General features: G+C 39.7%; 1 protein-coding gene across 5 annotated transcripts in view; it reads left to right on the top strand.

The window, feature by feature from the left end:
- The window catches only part of arhgef28a (Rho guanine nucleotide exchange factor (GEF) 28a), a 50,285-nt gene that overhangs the window by 13,314 nt on the left and 13,910 nt on the right, over nt 1–23,061 (top strand). Inside the window, exons 5-32 of one of the 5 annotated variants that reach the window (XM_032569827.1) lie at nt 1,066–1,243; nt 2,237–2,426; nt 2,982–3,045; nt 4,925–4,971; nt 6,368–6,440; nt 11,010–11,119; nt 11,200–11,435; nt 11,527–11,701; nt 11,789–11,894; nt 12,319–12,414; nt 13,311–13,353; nt 14,058–14,159; nt 14,701–14,824; nt 15,912–16,047; nt 16,120–16,175; nt 16,767–16,827; nt 16,952–17,087; nt 17,173–17,288; nt 18,701–18,847; nt 19,153–19,403; nt 19,470–19,595; nt 19,681–19,798; nt 19,900–20,148; nt 20,259–20,335; nt 20,420–20,598; nt 21,310–21,401; nt 21,508–21,693; nt 22,614–22,825. In XM_032569827.1, the coding sequence (XP_032425718.1) occupies nt 1,066–1,243; nt 2,237–2,426; nt 2,982–3,045; nt 4,925–4,971; nt 6,368–6,440; nt 11,010–11,119; nt 11,200–11,435; nt 11,527–11,701; nt 11,789–11,894; nt 12,319–12,414; nt 13,311–13,353; nt 14,058–14,159; nt 14,701–14,824; nt 15,912–16,047; nt 16,120–16,175; nt 16,767–16,827; nt 16,952–17,087; nt 17,173–17,288; nt 18,701–18,847; nt 19,153–19,403; nt 19,470–19,595; nt 19,681–19,798; nt 19,900–20,148; nt 20,259–20,335; nt 20,420–20,598; nt 21,310–21,401; nt 21,508–21,693; nt 22,614–22,825 (3,686 nt within the window). Of the gene's footprint in view, nt 1–1,065; nt 1,244–2,236; nt 2,427–2,981; nt 3,046–4,924; nt 4,972–6,367; nt 6,441–11,009; nt 11,120–11,199; nt 11,436–11,526; nt 11,702–11,788; nt 11,895–12,318; nt 12,415–13,310; nt 13,354–14,057; nt 14,160–14,700; nt 14,825–15,911; nt 16,048–16,119; nt 16,176–16,766; nt 16,828–16,951; nt 17,088–17,172; nt 17,301–18,700; nt 18,848–19,152; nt 19,404–19,469; nt 19,596–19,680; nt 19,799–19,899; nt 20,149–20,258; nt 20,336–20,419; nt 20,599–21,309; nt 21,402–21,507; nt 21,694–22,613; nt 22,826–23,061 lie in introns of all 5 variants that reach the window. The other 4 variants (XM_032569826.1, XM_032569828.1, XM_032569829.1 and 1 more) reach the window with 4 other exon arrangements.

Genomic DNA, 23,061 nt, shown 5'->3' with positions numbered 1-23,061 from the left:
AAATATGGCCATAATTTGTTTAGAGAAAGCAAATGTCCATGCAAAACACACACAAGGTACAGATGCAAAGTAGCTGTTGCCCCCTAGCCCATCCCCCACGCGGGTGGCCTCTCAGTTTGTTGTTTGCAGACACAAAACTTTGACAATAACTTTCTTGTTGTTTGACCTTTTCATGAAGTCGTTGGGCATTATTATCTCGCCACAGTTTGAACAAAACTGGGTCACAATTGTTTTTATTCTTTTTCACATTTCTGCACCATGATAAAAATTCCAAAGACCCATATGCTGTCAATCCTTTAGAAAATTCTCTCTGAGATCACAATGAAAAATAGAAAATAAATTTAATACACCAAGATGTTGTTGTTTTCTACCGATGCAGAGTATTAGCCAATAGAGAGCAGGTTGAAGTGTTTCTGCTGAGTCGAGGGGCCAATGTTTACAGTCCCTTATACTCCACTGAACAGCAGCCTTCAGGACACACACTCCAGGTGTGTGTTCAGTGAAACATCCTGTTTTTCTGGGTTGTAATATTGCTGATTTACTGTTTGGAACTGACATAATTATGAGTCATTCATTCCTCCTTTTTGGACGTGTTATTACTACAGATTCCACACATGCATAGTGAATCATGTGTACAACTCAGTGAGTTGCACATAATCACTAACAAAGATCATTTTGTGCCTTTACAACACAAACGTCAGTGTATTTTAAATGGATTTATGCAATACACAATTTTCAAGTGAAAGGAAAACGGTTCCTTTTTTTAATTTAGTGTATGTAAAATCCTTTCTGTTTACAATTATGCACTACTCTGTGTTGCTCTATCACATAAATCTCAGTCCCAGGTTGTAAATGACAGCTAGTTCTCGATCATTGTGATCTGGTTAAATAGAAGTTCAATACAGAAAAAAAATCAGTGAACGTTTGTAAAGTGTCAAATGAGAACATTTGTAAGGCTATTGCTGAGATGATTGATGCAGCTGTTGATGTGTGAAAAATTCTAACTTTAGTTAAAATTTTTGACATTTGATTCATTTGAATTCCTGTTTTGTCTGTTCTCTCTAGGTCATGAGCATCATCGCAAAGAAGCCCTCTTTCACCTTGCTGTCCGCTTGCATTTGGTCCACCTCACTCGCTTTCTAATTCACCAAACTGCAGGTCAAACATTGCAGAGCTTACCCAACGAGGAAGGGGAAACTCCACTCCAGCTGGCCCAGGGGGACGGATTTGATTCCACCTTCAGGTACCTGGCAGTGTAATACTATGATTATCTTATGGCACAGGTGTCAAACTCCAGTCCTCGAGGGCCACTGTCCTGCAACTTTTAGATGTGCCTCTGCTGCACCACACCTGAATAGAATAATTAGGTCGTTAGCAAGGCTCTGGAGAACTGATCTACACAAGGAGGAGGTAATTAAGCCATTTCATTCCAGCGTTTTGTACCTGTGGCACATCTAAAAACTGCAGGACAGCGGCCCTCGAGGACTGGAGTTTGACACCCCTGTCTTATGGGAATCCACCAATTTGTGGGACGATTACTCCAAGCACATTTTCCTATTTGGAGAAATACCTAAAGCTGGAGTAAATATTCTTATTTTGCAAATATTAGTTATATCCAGTTGAAGAAAGCCTGATTTTCTTGTTACTTACGTCTGTGCTTAGATAATGAGCAACACCTGAAAGGCTTCTCAAGCTGCAAAACAAGTACTGCTGTATACAGACTGTGAAAACCTCCAATGTAATGAGGCAGCGCTTCTCCCCAGGGCTGTAAGATCTCCACTGGGGGCTTTTTAGGGCAGGCAGAGTGTAAACAGAACTTAGAAAAAACACATAAACTACATTTGTCAAGAACCAGCTGACCTGAGGAGATTTGAGCTGGAAAGTTAACTGCAGAAGAAGTAGAAAAAAAAATGTTACGTATATTTGCTCCTCCTTGCAGAGTTGTGGATGTTTTGAGAGGCTGAATGTATTCTGCAGTATTTATTCTGCTAACAAAGCTACTGTACAGCTAGAAAGATTTTAACTGGAGATAAATATGACATGAAACTAATATTGTGCATTTCTGTTGCTAAGAAATAAAATTTAATAGCTATTAGCAAAGGTACTAAATGTCAAGAGCAAGTTAGATATTGCTTGTTTATAACTACTCAGGATGACCCTACTTCATGTTAACATCCGCACAGAGTGTTTTACTCAGTACTCTTGTTTGTTTGCCTTCTTTCTTTCCCCTCCTCAGTCTCTCTGAGGCTCCTGTAGGCCCTCCTCCGGGTGTTTTCTGTCTGTGGGCTGACAGCTCCTGCATGTTGAGGTTTTGTCCAGGAACAGAGTCTGTTTCCCTCACTCTGCGACAGGCTCCCGTTGGCTGCCCCCAGGACGCCATTATGGTTCTCAGAGAAAAACTGGAAGACCACAGAATCTGCAGACAGGTGGGGTGAAACCACAGGGAACGCTATTAGTTTGATTCATTATTCTGACCTTGTTGGGGGGTTTTTTCTCCATAAATGCAATATAGTATTCATGGTTTGGTTGCCATGGAGATAAAGCAACATGAACACATTGCTGATAAAACATAAGTGTTAAAATAAACTCATAAGTAAATGAACCTAGATAATAATTCTTCTAACAATTGCCTTCTCACTAAGTATTTACATTCCTTGAGTATTTCCACATTTTGTAACACTCCGACTACAACCCTAAGCGTAATTTCTTGGGATGTTTTTAAGTGATCACAGTGGAAAGGAATGGGTTCTTCAAATATAATTTGGCAATTGTGGTGTTCTGTTTACTCTCATACACTCCAATGAAATCCACAACAACTTACAACAACTGCTAACCTACCAGGAGCTACCCACTTAACCAGGAGAGCAATTACTTTGACATGTGTGTAGTTCACATACAAAACAAAGAAAAGCTTAAAAGCAAAAGCATTTAGCGTAATATTTATGGTCGTTTTACAACACGAATATTTGTTTCTGTTCAAGATCAACAGTGTGAGAGGGAAACACAAGAAGTGTCACAAAAATGAAGCTCATCTGAATGATCAAAGTAAGTGTTTTGTTTTTCCTTTTTGGTATTTTAAATGCGATGAATAAGTCGTACAGTAGTTATGTAGCTGCGTATAATATGAAGCCGCTGTAGCTTTGCATTGATTGAATTGAAGACTTCAATTAAAAAAACATTTTAAAGGACTTACAGGTACCACTTAATTGAATTTGCTTTATGAAAATATATTTTTTTTAAATCTGGATTTTTCTTTTCCTTGGGCTTCCGTGGTTTAATGATATGAATCACACTATGAATCACATGCGGCTTATTTCAAATAGAAATGTTTATCAAGACAAGAATTTGATGTGTGTGGTGCTATGAATGCTGTGTCATGCAGTTACCTAAAAAAAAAGTAAGAAATAGTTTTTTATAGTTATCACAATAGTGCTATAAAATATTGTGATAAGCTGCACTTCATTTAATCATATTTTCAAATTTACATATAGAAAAGAGTAAAAGTCCAATTTTAATGCATTTTTTTTACCATTGACTGAAATTCTTTGTGACAGCGATAAATCAAAATTCCTACCATGACAAGAAATTTTTCTCCATATATGTTAAATGATACAATAAATGCCCTCACCCTCTAGCTGTCTTGTTTTACATCTTGTATTTGACTGGAGTTTGAGTGGTCGTTTTACAACACGAATATTTGTTTCTGTACAAGATCAACAGTCTGAGAAGGAAACACAAGAAGTGTCACAAAAATGACACTTCTTGTGTTTCACAGAACACAACTCAGAGAAGAGACTATTGAAATAAAAGCAAGGTTCCGAAAATATCTGTACAAGAGAGAAAAATGGAAATTGGAAAAAAATCCAAGATTTACCTCAAGTGGGTCAGGAATTCTTACATTCCCGACCCACTGGAGAATAACGTGTGTCTGGATGGATATAGTATCTAACAGTATAACTCTAGACTCACACTCACGTTGGCGTTCATTCATTTTTAAAGCGGTTTATCAGCATCACTCTCCTGCGTTTTAAGGTTCTCTGATTTGTGTACGTTCGCTTTCCTCTCGTAACTCCGTGCAGACCCTGGGAGACGGCGCTGTCGCTCCGACTAAATGAGTATTTGACTTGCTCCAACCTAATAATCAGAGGACTCTGGATTAGTGCCAATAATTATTAGCTTAAGAGCTTGTGTTTCCCACCGTCCCGTTCAGACGGCTGGCGATGGGTAGCTTCTGCATGGGTATACGAGTGCGCAGGCTTCACTCCAGATCTGTAGGAAACGGACAACCACAGATTCACTTGTGCAAACACCGGGTTCGTCGAACATCCATCACTTGCAGCCTGCAGAAACTAGAATAAAAAAAAACACTTTTAACAAACCCCATAGAAGGAGACGTCCCTGTGCAGCGTAAGACAGAAAACGAGTCGAATGTTTCTGTTTTTTCCAAACCCCACCTCCTTCCTTGCGTGACATGCTCAGGCTGGTTTGGAAACCCACGTAGAGAAAGATTTTGATCAGTTCTTTTTCTTTTTTTTTCTCCTGTTTTATATCCGTCAGTGGCTAGATCTTTCCCCGTAACTTGGGCCACTCTTTCTGGTTACCATAGAGACGGCAGATGGTGATATCGACTCATGAAGGCAGGCAGGAAGTGTACTTCAGTATTGACCTCAACCCTGTCCCGACTTCTGCAGTCGTCCATTAATTCTCTTGAAATAACAACTTCTCAGCAGGGAGTGTGTGTTCTTTCTCAGGACCGGCCGCGGCGGACGGACAAAACATCTCATTTGTTTCTTTTGGATTTGCGGACTGAAGAGTTAAGAGAGAGAGCCTGATCTCGTTCTTTCCGCACGACTCGCTTTGTTTATTTTTAAGTGGAGGTGTTTTATTCAACACCTTTTGTTTAATGCTTTCTTTTTTGGCACAGGTGGGACCAAGGAGCTTCATGTAGATGGGAAAGAGATGGTGGACAATGTGAGTATTCTTACAAAAAAAAAAATGTCTCAACATTTTTGCTTTTATGGTGCCTTGCAAGAGCTTTTTTTTCTCACAACAATTACACTTAAATCATTCATGGTTTTGAAAGTTTTTACAAATAAAAGTCAGAAAAGTTGTCCGTTCTTCAATGGAAGATTGGTGAAAGCCAGTCATGTCTTCTGAAAACATCAGGCTTCACTGTTGCCAATGATTCTTGCTTGGATTTAGGAGTGGACTTTGACTAGGTCATTCTGAAACAGCAATGTGCTATTCTCTAAATGATTTGCTTGCAACCTTCATAAGTGACTCTTTGAACCTAATAACTTTGGCAAGAACCAACTGATGATTTTAAATACGGTTACAATAATAAATGCAGGTTTCAGAAGTTTTTTAATTTTTTCAATGGAGTAATTGAATTAAAGTCCCCACAACAGAATGGCACTAGAAGTACCAGCATTATTCTTTTATTTCTATCTTTCTTGTATTTTGTCTAGAAACTACAAATATTCTTTGCATCATTTTCCACAGAAGAAAATGTATGGATTTTTGGGCAAAAGTTTTAGGTTTTTCCTTTAGTTTCAAATCCCAAAATTGAAGTAAAATGATGTTTCTTTTAGAAAAGGTAGATATTTATTGAAAAATGTTAGTTGTCTTTTCCCAAGGTCATGTAGCCTTAGCGGCTCTAAACTGGTTTTATTTAGCTGAACTGTGTCAACACTAGCCCTAAATCGATAACTATATATTGTATGTCTCCATAGAAACGTGATCAGTATCAATGGATAATACGTCTGGTAGTGAACTCCACCCTGAACCACACAGCATTCTGGAGGATGTAGGCAGAGGAAAGTTTTTAGCTGCTCAACCTCTAATGATGTTGGTGGTATCAACTCATTCCCTCTTTGGTTACCTAGCAACAACCTGTTGCTAGATAACCAAATTCAGGTCAACTCACAGAAGAGAGAGAGAGAGTGAGTTGACCTCACAGAAACCTGAAGCTGCACAGCAGCAGTTTCAGGTTTCACCAGCGCTCCTCATAACTGCTTATAATTAAACAGCAACAGTTTTTCAGCCCTGTCTGATGATGCGTTGCGTTTAGGGGGTTGGGTGACGTTAGCTTCCCCGCATCACTTAAAGTTTTGGACGTTGGCCACAAAGTGTCAGAGTAGATCAGGGTGAATATGAACATGGTACCACAAAGTTTATTTGTGGTAGAAAGTTTTAGAAAATCCTGAACTATTATGCAATACTGTTTTGTTGTTTTGGTTTATACACTGATAAACCAACGCTGATGTTTGAGGTTGTAATGTAGCAAAATATAGAAAGAAAATGACACATACTTGCCCTGAACAGTGTGTTTGTCTTCTGTGTGCCTTTGTGTTCCTTCCCTTTTAAGGTTTTCGACAATCCGACGACGTTGTTTTTAATCGACACCGATGGCGAAGAGGAAAACTCGTCATCGCTGCCCGGTAATTCTTCCCCCTTCTGCTCCTGGTTTAGATGTATTCATCCCACTCTCTGAACGTCTTCCATTTTACTACAACAACCTAATACTCCCGTCTCTGTCTGAAATGACGAACAGCTAAGCCCTAGAAGAACACAACAAAATTTTTGTGGCTGCAGAGAACAGCGGGGGTGCAGGAACAGCACACCATCACCGGCTGGAATCCTGTTTTATTTTAGGACTGGCGCAATATGCAACCGGACTTCTGTTTCGAATCACATCACTGGAAATCAATACAGTTACTGTTTCGCAGACGCAGAGAGGGATGCGCTCCTGCCTGACTTGCAGTGGTTGGTGGGAGGTTTCTTTCAGTGAATCTGTAAGCCTGTTCTGGTTGTGTCCCGCCTGCTCGGACTCGTTTTCGAGAGTCCAGGAATCTGCCCCATCACCGGGACAAAGACGGGAATGGGGTCAGGCTCATCCCACTCAGAATCAGTCTGACCTGGGTGTCTCGTCCTCTCTTCCCCCTCTCCGCTACCCCCAGAGTTGTCACCCTGCCATCCCCTCCCCCAGCTTCCCCGATTAGACGGAAGAGCTGTCAGCACGAAGACACAAGAGTTGGAATGTTAATAAGCTAAAATGCTTTAAAAGCCTCAGAGTTTAGACAACATGCTTACTTTAGGATGATGCTTTTTCTTTTTTAAGTAAAAATCCCTTTGTGTCCCATCAACCAAATGCTTTAGTAGTTATTGCATCTACGCAAGGTGGCCAGAGTTATTGTTTCTTTCCAAATCTGCTAGGATGATCATAATAGTTCCTCCGGTTTCGCCGACATAACTCAGCGCCTGTCGGTTATTGTTGGAGTGAAGCGCTGGGACGTTCCGTCTACCAGCAGAGACCAATCTGTCACCAGCCTTCGGGTTGGACAGAGGGAAGGTTTTCATGTCTCTGCTTGTGGTTGAATTTAAACACAAAAGCAGGAGGATGAAGCTTTGCAAACCTTCCTCACGTTTTTTCGTGCTGCAAGCGAAAGACTGTGCATGCATGTTGGGACATTATGTGAAAGATACAGGATTCTGAAGTTTTTATTTTTGTATTCAGGGAAACGGCATGCTGTGTAAAAAACTCGGAGCCTGTGATCTTGGCAGATTCACCTGTGTGATTTAAAGGGACACAGTGATCCATAACGTGGGGATGGGGGGGAATCCCAGGTTAATTGTGGCACTTTGATGTTTTGCAACATCAAATGGCTGCATTTAAAGTTAAAGATACCCAGAAATAATCTGCTGCTGAAGATGATAGTTTGTTTTTGATGAGCAGTCTAAATGTTCAACTCATAAAATCAAGTCAACACCTTCTGTAACCTTAAGAAGTCATAATATCCGTCATTTCAACAGTTTCCTCAAAATCCACACAAAATCACGTATGGCTAAGTATTTATTTTGTTTCATTAAAACAGCAGCTCTAGTAATGAATTTGTTCTTTTTATTAACTTAAATGTCATCCTTTCAGTTTGAGATGATCCAGAATAGCTTAGTCATTGTGTTCCTACTTCTGCACCAACACTGATAATCAAGATGCATTTTTTTTTTATTGCGGCAGTCATTTTGTTTCTGAACCAAAGTTCTTGAGCTTAAACATTCCTGACTTTATTGTTTATTTCTAAAGGACTATTGGAGTCGACACATCCAGCTATGAAGAGCCATTAGACGACCATCTGGTTCAGTTACACAAGCAAAACTTACAGACAGAAGCTGTTTTCTTTCTACTTTACACATTGAAGCTTTTAATGAAAAAGAGTCTGACTAAAGACTCTGTGTCAGGGAGAGCTGAGCTTTGACACTTTGTTGCATCAAATGCATAAATGACCAAATTCTGCTTTTGTATATTTCATGTTTTTACATGTATGATTCAGTGGTTTTGGTCATCTTTTCTTACCAGGAACAGGCTTTGAGAAATGCTGTGATAGACCAACATGAACTTGCATGTAATTTAAAGGCTGAAATAGAGGAAACACTGTTTTCCTATTTTTTTGCAAATAAGAAGAAGATTAAAGCAAATGTTACTTTTACTCCTAAAAACGGGAACACTTTATTTAAGCGGTGTGTATGAGACTGACGTGATGCTGTAATAAACTTCACAAATGTTTATCATTTGGTTAAAAGTTGACACATTTTTTTGCACTTTTAATGCAACTTTGGATTAAAAATGTCATTATTTACTAAATGACACTTCATGACAACAATCATAAAGATTCATGAAGACTCCTTCATGTTCATGACAGGCGTTATGTCATGTTTGTGACTGTATCATGTCAGTCTTATACACACCCCTTCAAATAAAGTGTGACTGCAAAAACTCTTAAAAATTATCATTACTCTTACCACCTTTACAATGTGTTACAATGGTCCAGTCTAATTGCCAGTCTAACTCGTGGGCAGCAGAATACAAATTCACACCACACTTTTCAGATTTTTACTTCTAGAAATCTGGGGGAAAAAAAAAAAAAAAATTTGCCCTTCACTTCAAAATGATGTGCTTCTTTCTGTTTATTACTTAAAATGTCTCTCCAACACTTTTCAGCTTGTAGCTGTAGAACGGAAAAATGCGGATTTAAAGGAGCGTCGCGCTGCTTTGCAAATGGGAGAAGTTAAGTACAGGACTGGATCTAAAACATCTGCCCCAGCGTGTCTAAACTCCAGCGTCTTCACTGTGTGAGAGAAGCACAGAGGAAATGCCTCTGAGATGCCCAGGATTTCCTTTACATTAGTGCAGCCTTGGCTGGTTCAGACATCAAAGACTGGGTGGAAAGCGCACTCATCAAGCAGGGCAATTTTCCACGCTGTTATTCTGCCACTCCTGCTGAAATGCTGCAACAGCACACGTACTTACAGACTGTACAAGCGCTGCTCTGCTCAGTCACAGAAGTACGTGGAGTCTCTTTAACAGTGTTCTGATTTGGAAAATTGCGTCTGCGCCTTATTTTGAAGGTTAGGATTTCATGTGCAAAACATGAAGTGGTCTTCGAGATGCCGTTATGTTGTGTGTTTAATCATTTACCCGTCATTTGTTTTAATAAAACGATGTCGGCTCTCGGTTGTTTTCCTACATGAGTCACAGGAAAGAAGGAGTGTAGGAAGTCCATTTTTACCAGTTTCTGAAATGGATAGTTCTACTGGAAATCAGGCAGGAAGTTTTTTTTTCTTTCTTTTTTTCCTCCCACTCTATTGAAAGTATTTTTTTTTCCACTGCTTGAGCCTTGTTCTGGAAAGGTCTCCACCAGCTTTTTGTGATTGGTTTTAAAGCCAAACATTTGATATAGTATTTTAAGAAATCAATCAATCAATTTGCAAATCGTTAGATGACATCAGAAGGAGTCCAGTAACCTAAAATATTTCCTTTAGGCATCCACAGATTTACAACATTTCCAGCGTACTCATGAAATTCTGATGTTTTTCATTACTTATGCTTCCTGATTGGACATAACTGTCATGTCCAAAAATATTATTTTGGACATGACATATTAATATTTTTTTCTTAGAGTAGGAGGTTTTATTTATTTTCTTTTTATTGAGAAAAATAATTTTTTTTCTCAGTGGGGAAACTCAGCAGCAAAGTAACAGACAAATGGATAAACACAGATTCTCGCAAGCTAAAATATAATTTAAAAAAAACAAGAGACTCTACACTGCTGACAAATTTACAACATAAAACAAAAAGTAGTGTAAGCCTACAGTTATCGAAAATAGCTTGGCTGACTCGGATTCAAAGAAACTGGGCCGGATAATTAAAAACATTTCCAAAATGTGCTTGTAATATAATGTAATACGCTGAAGTTTATCACTTTTATCACTCTACGCACATCATTTGCAGCGAGAGAGGCCAGCCGTTGGCTTTTCAAGATTTAAGACCTGACCGTTTTATATTAGAAGAGTGAGCATAAACATTAAGCAGATGTATCACAGCGAAGGGCCCTGACTCAGAGAAAGTCAATGTAATCCACCTTATTTTTCACCAAACACATGGGGCCTGTCGGCGAGGATGATGTGTAGAGGTTTTTACAAAAACAATCCTTTAAAGGTCAAACAGGAGTAGGTATGCAGCAGCTCATCACATTTTCCTTTCTTCTCTCTAAGCCTTGACATTTGTGCAAAGAGAGAGTGATGTGTTGTGGTTTGAAAAAAGACGGAAGAAAATCCTGAACCAGAATAAAGCATGGGGTAATACGGGCCAGGAGAAAGTAAATATATCCTAATAGTCCAGCATTGTGACATAATCGGTTCTCTAAGTTTGGCGTTTCTGTGTGTGTTGTAAACTTTTTTTTTTCTGGATTATTTGTCGTATTACTTTAGATTACTCTGAAAAGCTGCGGTCTCTAAGCAGACATCCACGTATCTGGCTAAGGTTTTGATGAATTGTTAGGATTTTAAAGTAATTTCTCACCAGGCAGTCTGGTAATAAATCCTTCAGCTCTATAAAAACAACAATCTGGCATTGTTAGATAAAAAAAAAAATGACTGAGCAAATATATGGGGAGGATTTAACAGACCACATTGGCAGGCGTAATGAGATTTTTGCTGTGTGTTTGTTTTAGTAAACGGGCACCCCAGACGGGACAGAGAAGTTCAGAACCAGTTCAGCCAGCGGACTTCGGACCCTTTACGCTCCATCGTCAACGACTCAGATCACACCCAGCAGACTCAGGTTGTTCATTTTCTTTTTTAATTAATGATATCCTCAACTTTTTAAAACCCTTTTAAAAAAATTTCTACTCTAAACTTTAGGCTTGTGAAGAGCTAAAAATAGATGATGTGACGCGTGACAGCACGGGGACTGACGGCGGCTTGTGGGACCCCGATGATCTTCTTCTTGCGACCGACACCCCTCCGCCTCATCCCCGCTGTGAAGATCTCCTCCCTGGGTCCGTCTCTCTTTCACCAGTCGATCGGGCCCTCACCGGTGTGAGCTGTCGGCCCTTCACTGAGCCAATCAGCCCGCCATTGGAAACCTGCGACATCAGGTGTTACCTTTTCTTTTGTTGAAGTCTCTATGTGCCAGTGTTTCTATTTTCATGACGTACTTATGATGTTTTTATTCCCCCCACCGCCCAGCCTGGTGGCCCTGGAAGTGGACAGTGAGGAAGAAGGTCCGGGGCCAAAGTCTCTGCTTTCCCGGCTGTTTTCAGACGTTGGTAGAAGCGAAGACAAGAAGGAAACTCCGCCTCCAGCTCCCGATCTCACTTGCACTCGGAGCCAGTCGGCCTCGGCGTGCGAACCCATCTCCAAAGTAAAATTAGCAGTCTCTTTCATAAACATTTCTTTTCACGCCTGTTACTTATTTATTTTTGCCTCGATTTGTATTTTTGCCGTGTAGGACTTGAGTGAGGACGGCGTTCGACTTCGCTCCTATTCCTATTCGTACTCCAAGTTCTGTCCTAGTCGCAACCCCAGGGACAGCCACACGCCGGAAGGCAGCCCTGGTCGGTAAAACTCAGTCCGCTTAACACCCAGAGCATTTCAGTCTAACATATGGCTAATTTTCCTGATATTTTCTTCCACTAATGGAATAATCTTACATGTCGTGTTAATTTGTGAGCTACAGTCTTAACGCTAATATAAAGTACAGTCATGTTCACGTAGTTGTTGGACAGTGCAGCTTGACGGGGTTCGAAAATATCCATATTTGACATTATTTTGCTTCAAAATGCAGCACATTTAAACACCACATTTTCTAAAAAGAAATACAAATTTTTCACCCTATTTGTCAAATGACACAAACCCTCCTGCGTAATGCCCTGCTGAGTCTCTCTCTGCTGGAACCTGACTGCACTGTTCCCGCTGATAGTTTGCACCCTCCTCCTGCAGTGGTTGTGTTAGCCGCCTTCTGTCCACTGTGCCCTGTAGATGGCGTTCTCCACAGCGTCAGCCACAGCCGATCTCTCCTTCAGGCGCTCTCTCTGTCTAAATCCACCCTGTCTCTGTCTCTGCTCCACCCGGGCAGTAAGTACTGGACGGCTGCAGCCACCGCACCACACCCAGCACTTCACTGAGAGCACTTCTACTTGTGCGCGCGCGTGTGTGTGTAAATGTGTGTAAGTGAGGCTGAGTATTTGGGAATGCAAGGATACAACATCTGAAGATGGAAAGTTATTAAAATAAGAATTTACATTTCTAGCTAGCAGAACTGTGTGATTATTAATTTTGGGCTTCCTGTCTCATTTTAGGTTATTCCTATCTCTAAAATGTTAAAATCTGCAAAATAAACTTATTTAGATGGTAAAAAGAAGGAGAATTAGGTGACAATCAAGCCAATATTTTCTTTAACGGTTTAAAAAGACATGAATTTAGCTCCATTAATAGGAACTCTTATTTAAAAGTGAGTTTGTCGAGTTTTGATTTCTGTGAATAGCTTTATTTCTACTTTTAGTTAATCCTAATCTTAAAAAACTTAAAGACATAATTTAAATAGTGCCTCTTTTTAACTTAAATGACAATATAGCATGAAAATAAATGCATGTGAGTAAAAGCTCCCTTTACAAGTTGTAGATAAATTGAAATTAATGAAGTACTTTGTCATAGTTTTTTTTTGCTATTTTCTTGTAATCTGGAAGGATTCATGATAAAATGGAGTTTCTGCTTTAATATTTATTATTCCTGTTTTGATGAAGTTGTCATATATATCAGCACAGCTACTGTACATCTCAGATCAGTTTTCAGAATGGATGAAGAAGATCAGACAGTTTGTTTGCCTTCGTCACAAACACTCCTGATTTTCAAATCTCAAACCATTAAGACTGAAAGTTATTGAGGCTTTATTATTATTATTGTTTTTGCAGCTTTTCTTTTTGTTGTCTATCAAGGACTTTAACAGCTTCTCTCGTTGCATCTCTCCGCAGAACAAAGAGCCTCCAGCATTTCAGAGCAGTCCAATGATAAAAGGTATTAATTTTTTATACCAGACTCTTATTTTTTTTTTCTTTGCAGTTTCACTGAATATCTTAATATATCTTGAATTTCTTTCTCTTTTTTTTTTACATTCTGTCACTTTGCATGTGATAGACCAAAACAAAGTAGAGCATAGTTGTCAAGTAGAAGGAATATTTCTTTAGTTAAAAAAAAACTTAGCAAGACTTCGCTAACTCACTCATCCCTGTCTGTTTTCAAATGGATTCCATAGTAGTTCTGGTTGTATGTTTTGGGTCATTATCACCCAAAACATACAACAGGTGAACTTCTCTACCTCAGGTATTTTGCAGCCTCTAATAGGTTTTTATCAAAGTTTGCCCTGTATTTACTGATATTTAACTCCTCCCACCTTCGCTTCAACTATTATCCTAAAGCATGATGCTGCCGATACTTTTCTTAAAGGAGGGGATGGTTTAACTTGTGGCTTCTGGCTAAAATAAAACGACTTCATTATTTACGTTTTATATTCACTTCATCATTTAGCTCCTGTTCCAACCCAATCACAGTCAAATATTTCATTGCCATCCATTTTCTCCCTGATAACTACTTAGTCTTAGAGGAAGAAATCAGACCGGCTGTAAATCGCAGAGATAAACTTTAATATTTTACAGTGTATGATGTCTTTTTATTTGTATGGCTTCACAAAGCTTCAGTGTGTGTGTCCGTGTGTTTTCCAGAGAGGTTAGGTTCCGTAAGCGGGCCCAGTCCGCTGATGATGAGGGCAGCGCTGAGCTGGCAGAGTCGCTGCAGCATCTCACCCTGTCTGAGTTTCTCAAAGAGTATGTGTACGGGACCGACCTCTGTTGACCTCTCCCTGACTGTCCCACAGCTGAAGATACTAACCAAAAACAAAACTGGTAGCTCCTTCCCCATCTGGCTCCAAACAGCGCTAGAGCAACTTGAGCTCCCACTGACTGTAGCATGCACAGGCGTCTTAGTCCGTCTTGGATATTTGTAGCCTTTACCTCTGCTTCTACCTCTTACTCACTCTCACGTCCCAGCAGTGCAGAAGTGGAAAACTGTTTTCTTACATTTTACTTACTAACAAAAAGGATTCTGGAGATGCTTTGACTCTCCGGGAATGCTCCGCTCCGAAACACATCCGATTTGAGAATGAACCTTTGCACCTTAAACTAACCGGATACATTTCATTTGCCTGGAGATTTATCTCAAAACCAGCCAGTTCTGCTTGCTTTTGTTGTTTTCTTTACTTCCCAGGAAGAAGAAGAAAAAAATGTGATAATTTTGAGTCTGCCTTATGAAAATCATCCACTCTGTATCTGGAGTTGCAAAACTTTGGGACCTTTTTTTTTTGTGCAGGATTGAAGAAGAAGAGTTGGAGAAGTGCAACATTCCCACCAAGGCAGAGTCAGAGAAGTATAAAGTCATTCGCACATTCAGCTTTCTGAAGAACAGGATGTCCAGCACACGCAACAAGAACAAGGTAAAACCAACAAGCCAAACTGCAGATTTCCAACTGGGGATGCATATTGGAGGAGCATCAATGTTGTCGTTAAGGCTCGGTTTTTGTGGCTGTTCAGAAAAACGGGTCAGACTGCAGTACCTGGAACTAAGCAGAAGCAATAACAGTATGGTTTAATACTTTTAGCTGTTATTATACAAATTGTGGTTTATTATGATATCAATAAACTGGGTGCAAACTCCCAAAACAGACATCATGGTTCGGATTGTTAATTCTGCTGCTGCTTGAAATTTCTTCCCCACACTTGGTTCCGTGTGATCATCAATAAATATTAATTGATTTGAAACATTACAAAATATTTCTGATTTTAAGTGATAAAGTTACACTACAAAACTAGTTCATGATGAGGATGTTTATTTTTAGAGCCATTTACTGTACATCTTAATAATTTTAATTTAAAATCCTTTCTTTTCATTTTAAGTTGTTATAATAAATCCCACAAAATTGATCGCTCCACCTTGAACTCAACATTACCCATCATTTTCGTAGCCTGATCCTAACACTATTATGGAGTGTTTTTGGAACAGTAGCACTGTACTGAATAAAATAAATCCCACTTCCAGTCTCAGTTTTAGTCTCAATAAAGATGCTGAAGCTTTACAGTTCCCAGCTCTGGTCTCTGGTATGAACTATGCGATTGTCTTTTGTCTTTCTGGGAGACACAACCAGGAAACAGTTCTGGGAATAACTCAAGGTCAGAGCGACAGACCAAACATGGTGTCCGGCCTCTTTCCTTTCAATGATTAATCCGCGGTTGTCGAGTCAGCACAGGGACTGGAAACCCTCCCCGATTTCAATCTGTTGTTTACACTTTGGTCTGCTTCAGAGTCCCAGGACTTTTCTTACAGCTTGGAGAGAGGCGGGATTTGCTGCCATGTTTTGTTTTTTTTCCCCCTTGGGCTCGAGGTATATTTAACGTGTGAAATCGAAACTTTAGAAGACATTGTCTGAAGCTTGTCTTTAATGCAACCGTTACACTGTAGATGTAGGTGTAATTATCTGTGCGGTTTGGCTGTTGACACCTATGTCTCTGGCATGGTTTTCGAAGGGGAAAGGGAAGGACAGAGAAGCCAAGGATAGGCACCTGAATGGCCACTGGTTTGGAACGGGCCCCTGTTTAGGTCCCACACTGTGTGTGGTGTGTGACAAACCAGCTTCTGGAAAGGACCTTCTGCACTGTTCAGGTGAGTGAAAGGTAAACTCACACACACCAGAGTCATCCGACTGAAATCAGCAGTGATTTGTTCCTCCCTCAGGTTGCACTGCTATTGTCCATAAGAGCTGTAAGGAGTCTGTCCCACCGTGCTTGAAGGTTGGTCCGCTTTTTATTTGGTTCTCTACTTAACCCTTTCATGCATGAATTATGATCCTTTGTGTCAGAATTTTTTTTCCATTTTTAAAAATTTTTTTCTTAAGGCATAAAAAAGGTAGGAAATTTTTTTTGTAAAAATAATTTTTATTTTTATTTTTATGTGATCAATTGTTATTTTGTCCAAATACAAAGTTATTTGAAAAATACATCAGTAGTATTGTTCCTACATCAGTAGTATTGTTCCTTAGGGGTTATCTGATGTCACAATATTTTTTTTACTTGCAAGAGTCGTCTACAGTAGAAGGAGGGACCGGGTCGGTTCTCATGCTTTTTTGTCTGTCGGCCATATTGTATTTAACAAAAATAATTTCTTGCATTTGCAGCTGATGGCCAGAAGTTGATGGTATATTTTATGATGCATTAGTGTCCACTTCAGTGGTCTGTGTGCATTTATAACATAAAAATCCACAGGAAGCACAAGAAAATGGCTTTTAGATAGCTGTCCACTGTAGTGACCACTATGCATGAAAGGGTTAAAAAATAAAATGATCTGAATAGAGTTTTAATCAGATTTTCTTATATGTTACTTAGAAACTACAGGATAGATGTGCGATGACCGTGGAGAAAAGCAAGACGGCGTCTCTTCCACAGAGTAAGATTTTACAGAGTCTAAGTCGATCATTACAGATTTAACAAAACAATGCAGAAAAAAGTTTACCATTTGCTTTTTTTTATTTTTTAATATTACAATGGATCTTTGTCTGCTTTCCCCTCAGACTTCACAGTGAGAGACAGTCCTTCCCATTCTGTGATCCCCATTTCTGCTTCTCAACCTGTCCTCACCCCAAGGGAGAGGAAGGACACTGGGACACAGTCATGCTCTTTGCCTGGAAGCTTACCCAACAGTGACAGGTCATTGAGCAATCGTAGTTTATTATATAGATTAATGGAATGATAACAGTAATAACACACTCCCGTCTTCTACTTTGTGGTACAGTATGCTCAGCGAGAGTTCAGAGACAGAATCTGAAGCCCTGAGGCCGAAAAGCCACTCGGAGGAGCTCCTGCCAACTCCGGGCTCCTCTGCCTCTAATGAGTCATCCTTCGGAGACGGTATGAGATCCAGTAAGGCTTCATGTTGAAAAAATCCACAAAGCAAAACAAAAACTAGACATGCGTCGATTACGGTTTCTGTTCTCCTGCTTCGTAAAGCTAGATCCTGATTTTTCACCAATCAAAATGTTTTGCTCTAGATTTTCTATCATTAGCAGACAATATTTGTATTTTTCATAAGCGGAGGCAATGCCACACTCTGTTAGTGAAATGGCTTCTGTTGAGCTGAAATTTAAATCTACCTTTAGCATCTTGAATTAGCAATTAGGTTATTGTAATTGCAAAAAAATAAATAAATACATTTTTCCAAGTGTATTTTTTAGAATGTAGACTAATTCCCTAACTAAAATCTCCAAAAGTCGACCCACATTGAATCAAAGAACAGCTAGCATGTCTGTGTGCAAAATAAATGTCATTTTATTTTAATCTGTTTCTTACAGTTTTTGTGCTTTGACATTGGTTTAATTTTGAAACACCTCCCTGACACTGAAAATGCTGCAGCGAACTTCTAGTCTTGTTGCTAAAACAACTGGTTGTTGTGTTGTTGTTGGCATAATCTGTTAACGCTTGGGTTTGTTGCCTACTCTGACCAAAATAATATCAGATTTTTGAGGGTCTGTTCAACCTTAAAGTCAGCTTTTTCTGGTCACAACCAATTCCTTTGTACACCTCTAAAATAAATGCGTTGCTTTTAACCCACATAGTCTGGCACTCATTCCCTCAATGTGGTAAATGACTGAAGAAAAGCAAGTTTCTTATCTCAAAAAAAGATCTTCAATAATAGATGTTTGTGGAAAAAAAATAAGAAAAAGCATTTTTCACAGTCATAATTTTTACTTCAAATGGTTTGAAAGTAAAGGGGAAATTAAATTTCCATCGAATTTTCAATAATTATTTTTCTATGGCTTCTCCAGTTATTCCTGGAGTCCCTCCCGCTGTACGTTTGAATGTACTATGTATGACCTCTTAGTGATATTTAAGCTTAAGTCAATTTAAATGAACATAAAAATGACATTATAGTATTTGATCTTCAAAAATGTGTTGAGAATCAACATTCTTGATCATCTCACCGTTTATATCTGATGGCGAAAAATCTTTTGGTTCAGTTCAGCATTTCTTCTGAACTGAGTTGAGCACAATTCTTTTTTTTAATTAGGCTTGGCATCTTCCAAATTTAGCCTCTAATTTTTTTCCCTCACAGCCAGCTAATGGTGGATGTGGCTGATAAGGATGGGAAAAGAAATGAGTCTTTTTAACTGAATTTCTTTGCATGCTACTTGCTCAAAGTGCAAGCAAATGCTGAGAACAAAATATATCAAAGCGGACGTCCGTTTTAAAAGCGTAGTGAAGACTGTTTATTAAAAAAACCAATAAACGATCAGAAGTCATTTTGTACCTTTCTCTCTCCTCAGACTGTGTGGACTCGTACATTCAGACTCACGGCAACGTATTAGCGGATTCTGCTGATTACGAGGCCGAGTCGTGGAGTTTGACGGTGGAGCACAAGTTTTGCAAGAGGCAAGACAAGCGGGCTGTCAAGAGGCAGGATGTTATCTACGGTAAGCAAATGTTAAAGGGATGATTTGTTTTCTCATGTGCTGTAATCACATGAATGTTTAAAAAATTGTCAGATTGAGTAACATTTTTGTGCAGCATTTCTTTTCCTCTTGACACCATGAGTTATGAAAGACCAATATGAAGTTGTTGCATAGTTGTGAAGCAGAAGAAAAAAACGAAAAAAGAAAAGTCTTTGCCTTCATCTGTATTAGTTAAATCTCTTTTTTTTTTCTTTCACATTACAACAATATTTGACTTTGGATTGACGTTTGTAGCTGGTACTGATCGAGCGTTTGACCCGACACAGAGCTGATGCAGACCGAGCTCCACCACCTTCAGACTCTGCACATCATGGCCGAGGTTTTCCGGCGAGGCATGAAGGAAGAGGTGCAGCTGGACACTGAGTCGGTGGAGCGGGTGTTCCCCTGCCTGGACCAGCTGCTCGCCTTCCACCACGCCTTCTTCGCTGCCATGAAGGAGCGGCGTCAGAGCTCCGGGCAGCCCCCGGGTCACGGGAACTACCTGATACAGCAAATCGGTGACATCTTGCTCCGACAGGTTGGCACTAACCTTACAAATTACCAATGTAGTAGAGTGCAGTGCAATAATGAAACCTGTCTGTAGTTTTCAGGAGAGAATGGAGAAAAAATGAAGCAGGTGTACGGAGAATTCTGCAGTCATCACAACGAAGCAGTAGCCTTTTTTAAGGATCTCATGCAGCATAATAAGAGATTTCAAAGCTTCATTAAGGTATTTCTTGTCCTAAATCTTAGTTAGCATAGTTACAATTCAGTGGAGTTAAACATTGTGTAATAAAATATATACATTTTTAAAGCAACAAGGTCATAACTCTTTGGTGCGACGGAGAGAGATCCCAGAATGCATTTTGCTGGTAACTCAAAGGATCACAAAATACCCAGTGCTACTGGAGAGGATCCTACACTACACTCAAGGTTAGGCAGCAACTGCCCTCTGCTGTTAAATCACAGTCACTGCAGAGACTGAAACAAGTACACCAAATTGTTCTATATTTTTGTCCTTTCTGATCTTCCAGAGCAAACGGAGGAGCATGCCAACCTTTCCAAAGCCCTGACTCACATTCGGGACGCGATAGCGGGCGTGGACGTGAGAGTCAGCGAATACGAGCGCCACCAGAGACTACAGGAAGTGTGGAACCGCATGGAGAACCGCAGCGCGGCCAAGCTGAAGAGCGGCAACACCTTCCGCAAGCAGGACATGATGGGTCAAACTCTCAGACACCAGGGCATGCTGCTGTGGAAGACCGCCACTAGTCGCCTTAAAGGTGAGAATATCTGATTCCCTACTGATTGTTACTCCACAGTTAATGTGATTGAGTTATTATATTGAAACTGATCTTGTGACATTACTTTCTGCTTATGTTGACTGTCGTAGATGTCCTGGCGCTCCTCCTCACAGACGTACTCGTCTTCCTTCAAGAGAAAGACCAGAAATACACATTTGCTACTGTGGTGAGTGTAAGAAATAAATATCATCGGAGTTACTATCATCCTTGCCTTTAGCACTCTAAGGGATTTTCTACGCTTTTTCCACAGGACCAAAAGCCTCCTGTCATCGCGCTGCAGAAGTTAATAGTTCGAGAAGTGGCGAACGAGGAGAAAGGGATGTTTTTGATCAGCGCCTCTTCTGCAGGCCCAGAAATGTACGAGGTCCACACTTCATCCAAAGAGGAGCGAAATACCTGGATGAGGCTCATTAGAGAGGCCGTAGAAAGGTCGGTTTGTGTCTGGAATGTTCCGAGCCTTGTGATTTATTCATACGTTCATATTTTGTTACATTCCAACCACGAAATTCAAAGCATCATGTGACTCCAAGACTGTATGTTTTTTATTTTTCTCTCTCACAATTGTTGTACGAGTGTCAAAGTGAAGCCAAACACATGTACTTTCACAAGCGAAGCTTTAAGACTTTCGTCTTTGAGCTTATTTCAAATGTAATAGTCACAAAAGAAAGGGACGGGAAGCTGGGGAAAAGGTTTAAAGGGAAAACAGTGAAAAAGAGGCATAGAGAGAACACAAGTAGACACCCTAGAAATCTGACTCTAAACTTTCAAAAAGAGAAAAACAATGAAACCAAGAAACTACAACAAACAACAGATGCATGCATAATAACAGTTATCACTGGAAAGAACATGGTACAAGTTAAACAATATTTGGTGACAAGCGTAGCCTAACTGAGAGTGTATCTGAAAAACACCTGAATCCTAAACACCTATGCGTGTGTACTGGGTTTAATTTAGAGACATTAGATTTGTTCCGAAGAAATGTGCAAAACATAAAAAATCGCTTCTACTTTACCTTGTGTTGGTCCGTCATATAAAATCCAGAAAGAACAAATATTTGAATTCGTAGTTGTAACGTGACAAAATGTAAAAATGTTTAACTATACTCCTATATTGTTAGTTGTTTTTTATCGTTTGACTCAGCTGCCCTGAGGAACCTGAGGAATACGCAAGTGAATCAGAAGAGGAGAAGCGAACTGCTGAGGCTCGTTTCCAGAAGATCCTCAAGTTGCAAGGTAAATTCGTTCCAAGTAGGTGTTGTGTATATTCTGCCAACTGGAGTTGGGAGGTAGACATTTTTATTTTTTTCTAATTTTTGAAATGCCTGAAACTGCGCATCAGAGAGCTTGACGAGTCAAGACCAGCAGATCTGCTCCAGCCTGGAGGAGAAGCTGCAGATCTACACAGAGCTGTCCGCGCTGAGCGAGAGGACGGACGCCGCGCTGCTGGAGCCGCGACTGCTGGTGCAGCCTCAGTCAGAGGAGCTGCCGCAGGCCGCTGCGCTACTGGCTGCTGCTCTGCAAGAAGGTGGGACATAACAGTATAGCATTTCTAGCCATGTTTTACTTAGATGATGCATACAAATCTCTGCCTTCTTAGCTGAAATATCACCACAAATCCATAAAGACAGGGTTTCTTTGCAGTACTGATTAATCCAAAAATGTAGGAAATTTTATTTGATTGTCAAAACTGAAACAATATTGAATAATTTAAATAATTTCATTTAGTTTTCAGAGTGAGTTTTCAGACAGTATTGCATTTTCTTAAAGATTAAAAAAAGTACATTCCTAAAAAGAAAAAAACTGTTTCATATGCTGCTGTGTGTTTCTATATAATCCTACGAATTCAAAATAAGAGGAACAATTTTACTGTTTTGGAGACTTCTACCTCTAATACTTTTGATTTGCATTCACATTTTGACACATAAAAGAGAAAAAAATATATATGCTGCAGGATTTTTAAAGAGGTAGTAGTGTCAAATATAGCAGAAATTAAGGAATGGAAATATTATTTCTATTTCTGTATTAAAGCATGCTCCTTCATATTCATCAGATTTATATTTGACTTGAAAATAGTGCATCAGGGTACATGCTGTTTCTTGACGTGTTAACTGACTAGAAATGCTGGGAGTTCTGACTATTGATGTGTTTAATGAGCAAAAAATATATGTATATTTTTTACATGTTTGACTTGCCAATCAGGGTCAATTACAGATAAACTAATCTTTGGTCGTGTGATTAACGAATCTCATGTCCTGATTTGATGAAGTGTTGTAGATTTGAAATAGAGATGATCTATATTTCTGACGAAAATGTTAAAAAAAAACTAGTCTCTTAAAATATTAACATGCTTATATTATACTTTGTTTTCCATTGTGTGCTGCTCTTGCTCAGTATCGTTCTTTTATTTCAGCCACGTGTTTTTCTTTTCTTTCATTTGCTTTCCAGCTGAGAACCTCAAAGCCGCGCTGTCGTCCAAGGCCCGCTCTCTGTGGAGTCACAGCCAGGACTCGGACTCGGTGTTTCCCATCAGCCCCGCCGCTCTGTCCGATCCCTCATCCGACACTTCGGAGGAAAACGGGGGAAACCGGAGCGACGGTTTTGACCTTCAGCCTACGTCTGACTCGCAGAAAAACCACCAGAGTATAGTTGACGTTGAGGTAGAAATTCATTTCTTTTAATGGTTGTTTTTCTAGTTTTATGCAGTAAATTGTTATTAAAAGCATCCACCCATTACTGCTGCAGTTCAGGTAAAGTGGGGCTGCAGAGGTAACACAGCCTCTCCCAGGTTGGTTCCGGTTTTTTTTCCACCCTATTTACAGATATCAGCCTAGTGTTCCTTTAATAATTGATCACCGTCTGTTAGAATTACATTTCAATCTTAATGTTGTGAATT

The sequence above is a fragment of the Xiphophorus hellerii genome, chromosome 8 (genome assembly GCF_003331165.1).
Source record: "Xiphophorus hellerii strain 12219 chromosome 8, Xiphophorus_hellerii-4.1, whole genome shotgun sequence".
NCBI lineage: Eukaryota > Metazoa > Chordata > Actinopteri > Cyprinodontiformes > Poeciliidae > Xiphophorus > Xiphophorus hellerii.
This window is presented reverse-complemented; position numbering and strand designations above follow the sequence as displayed.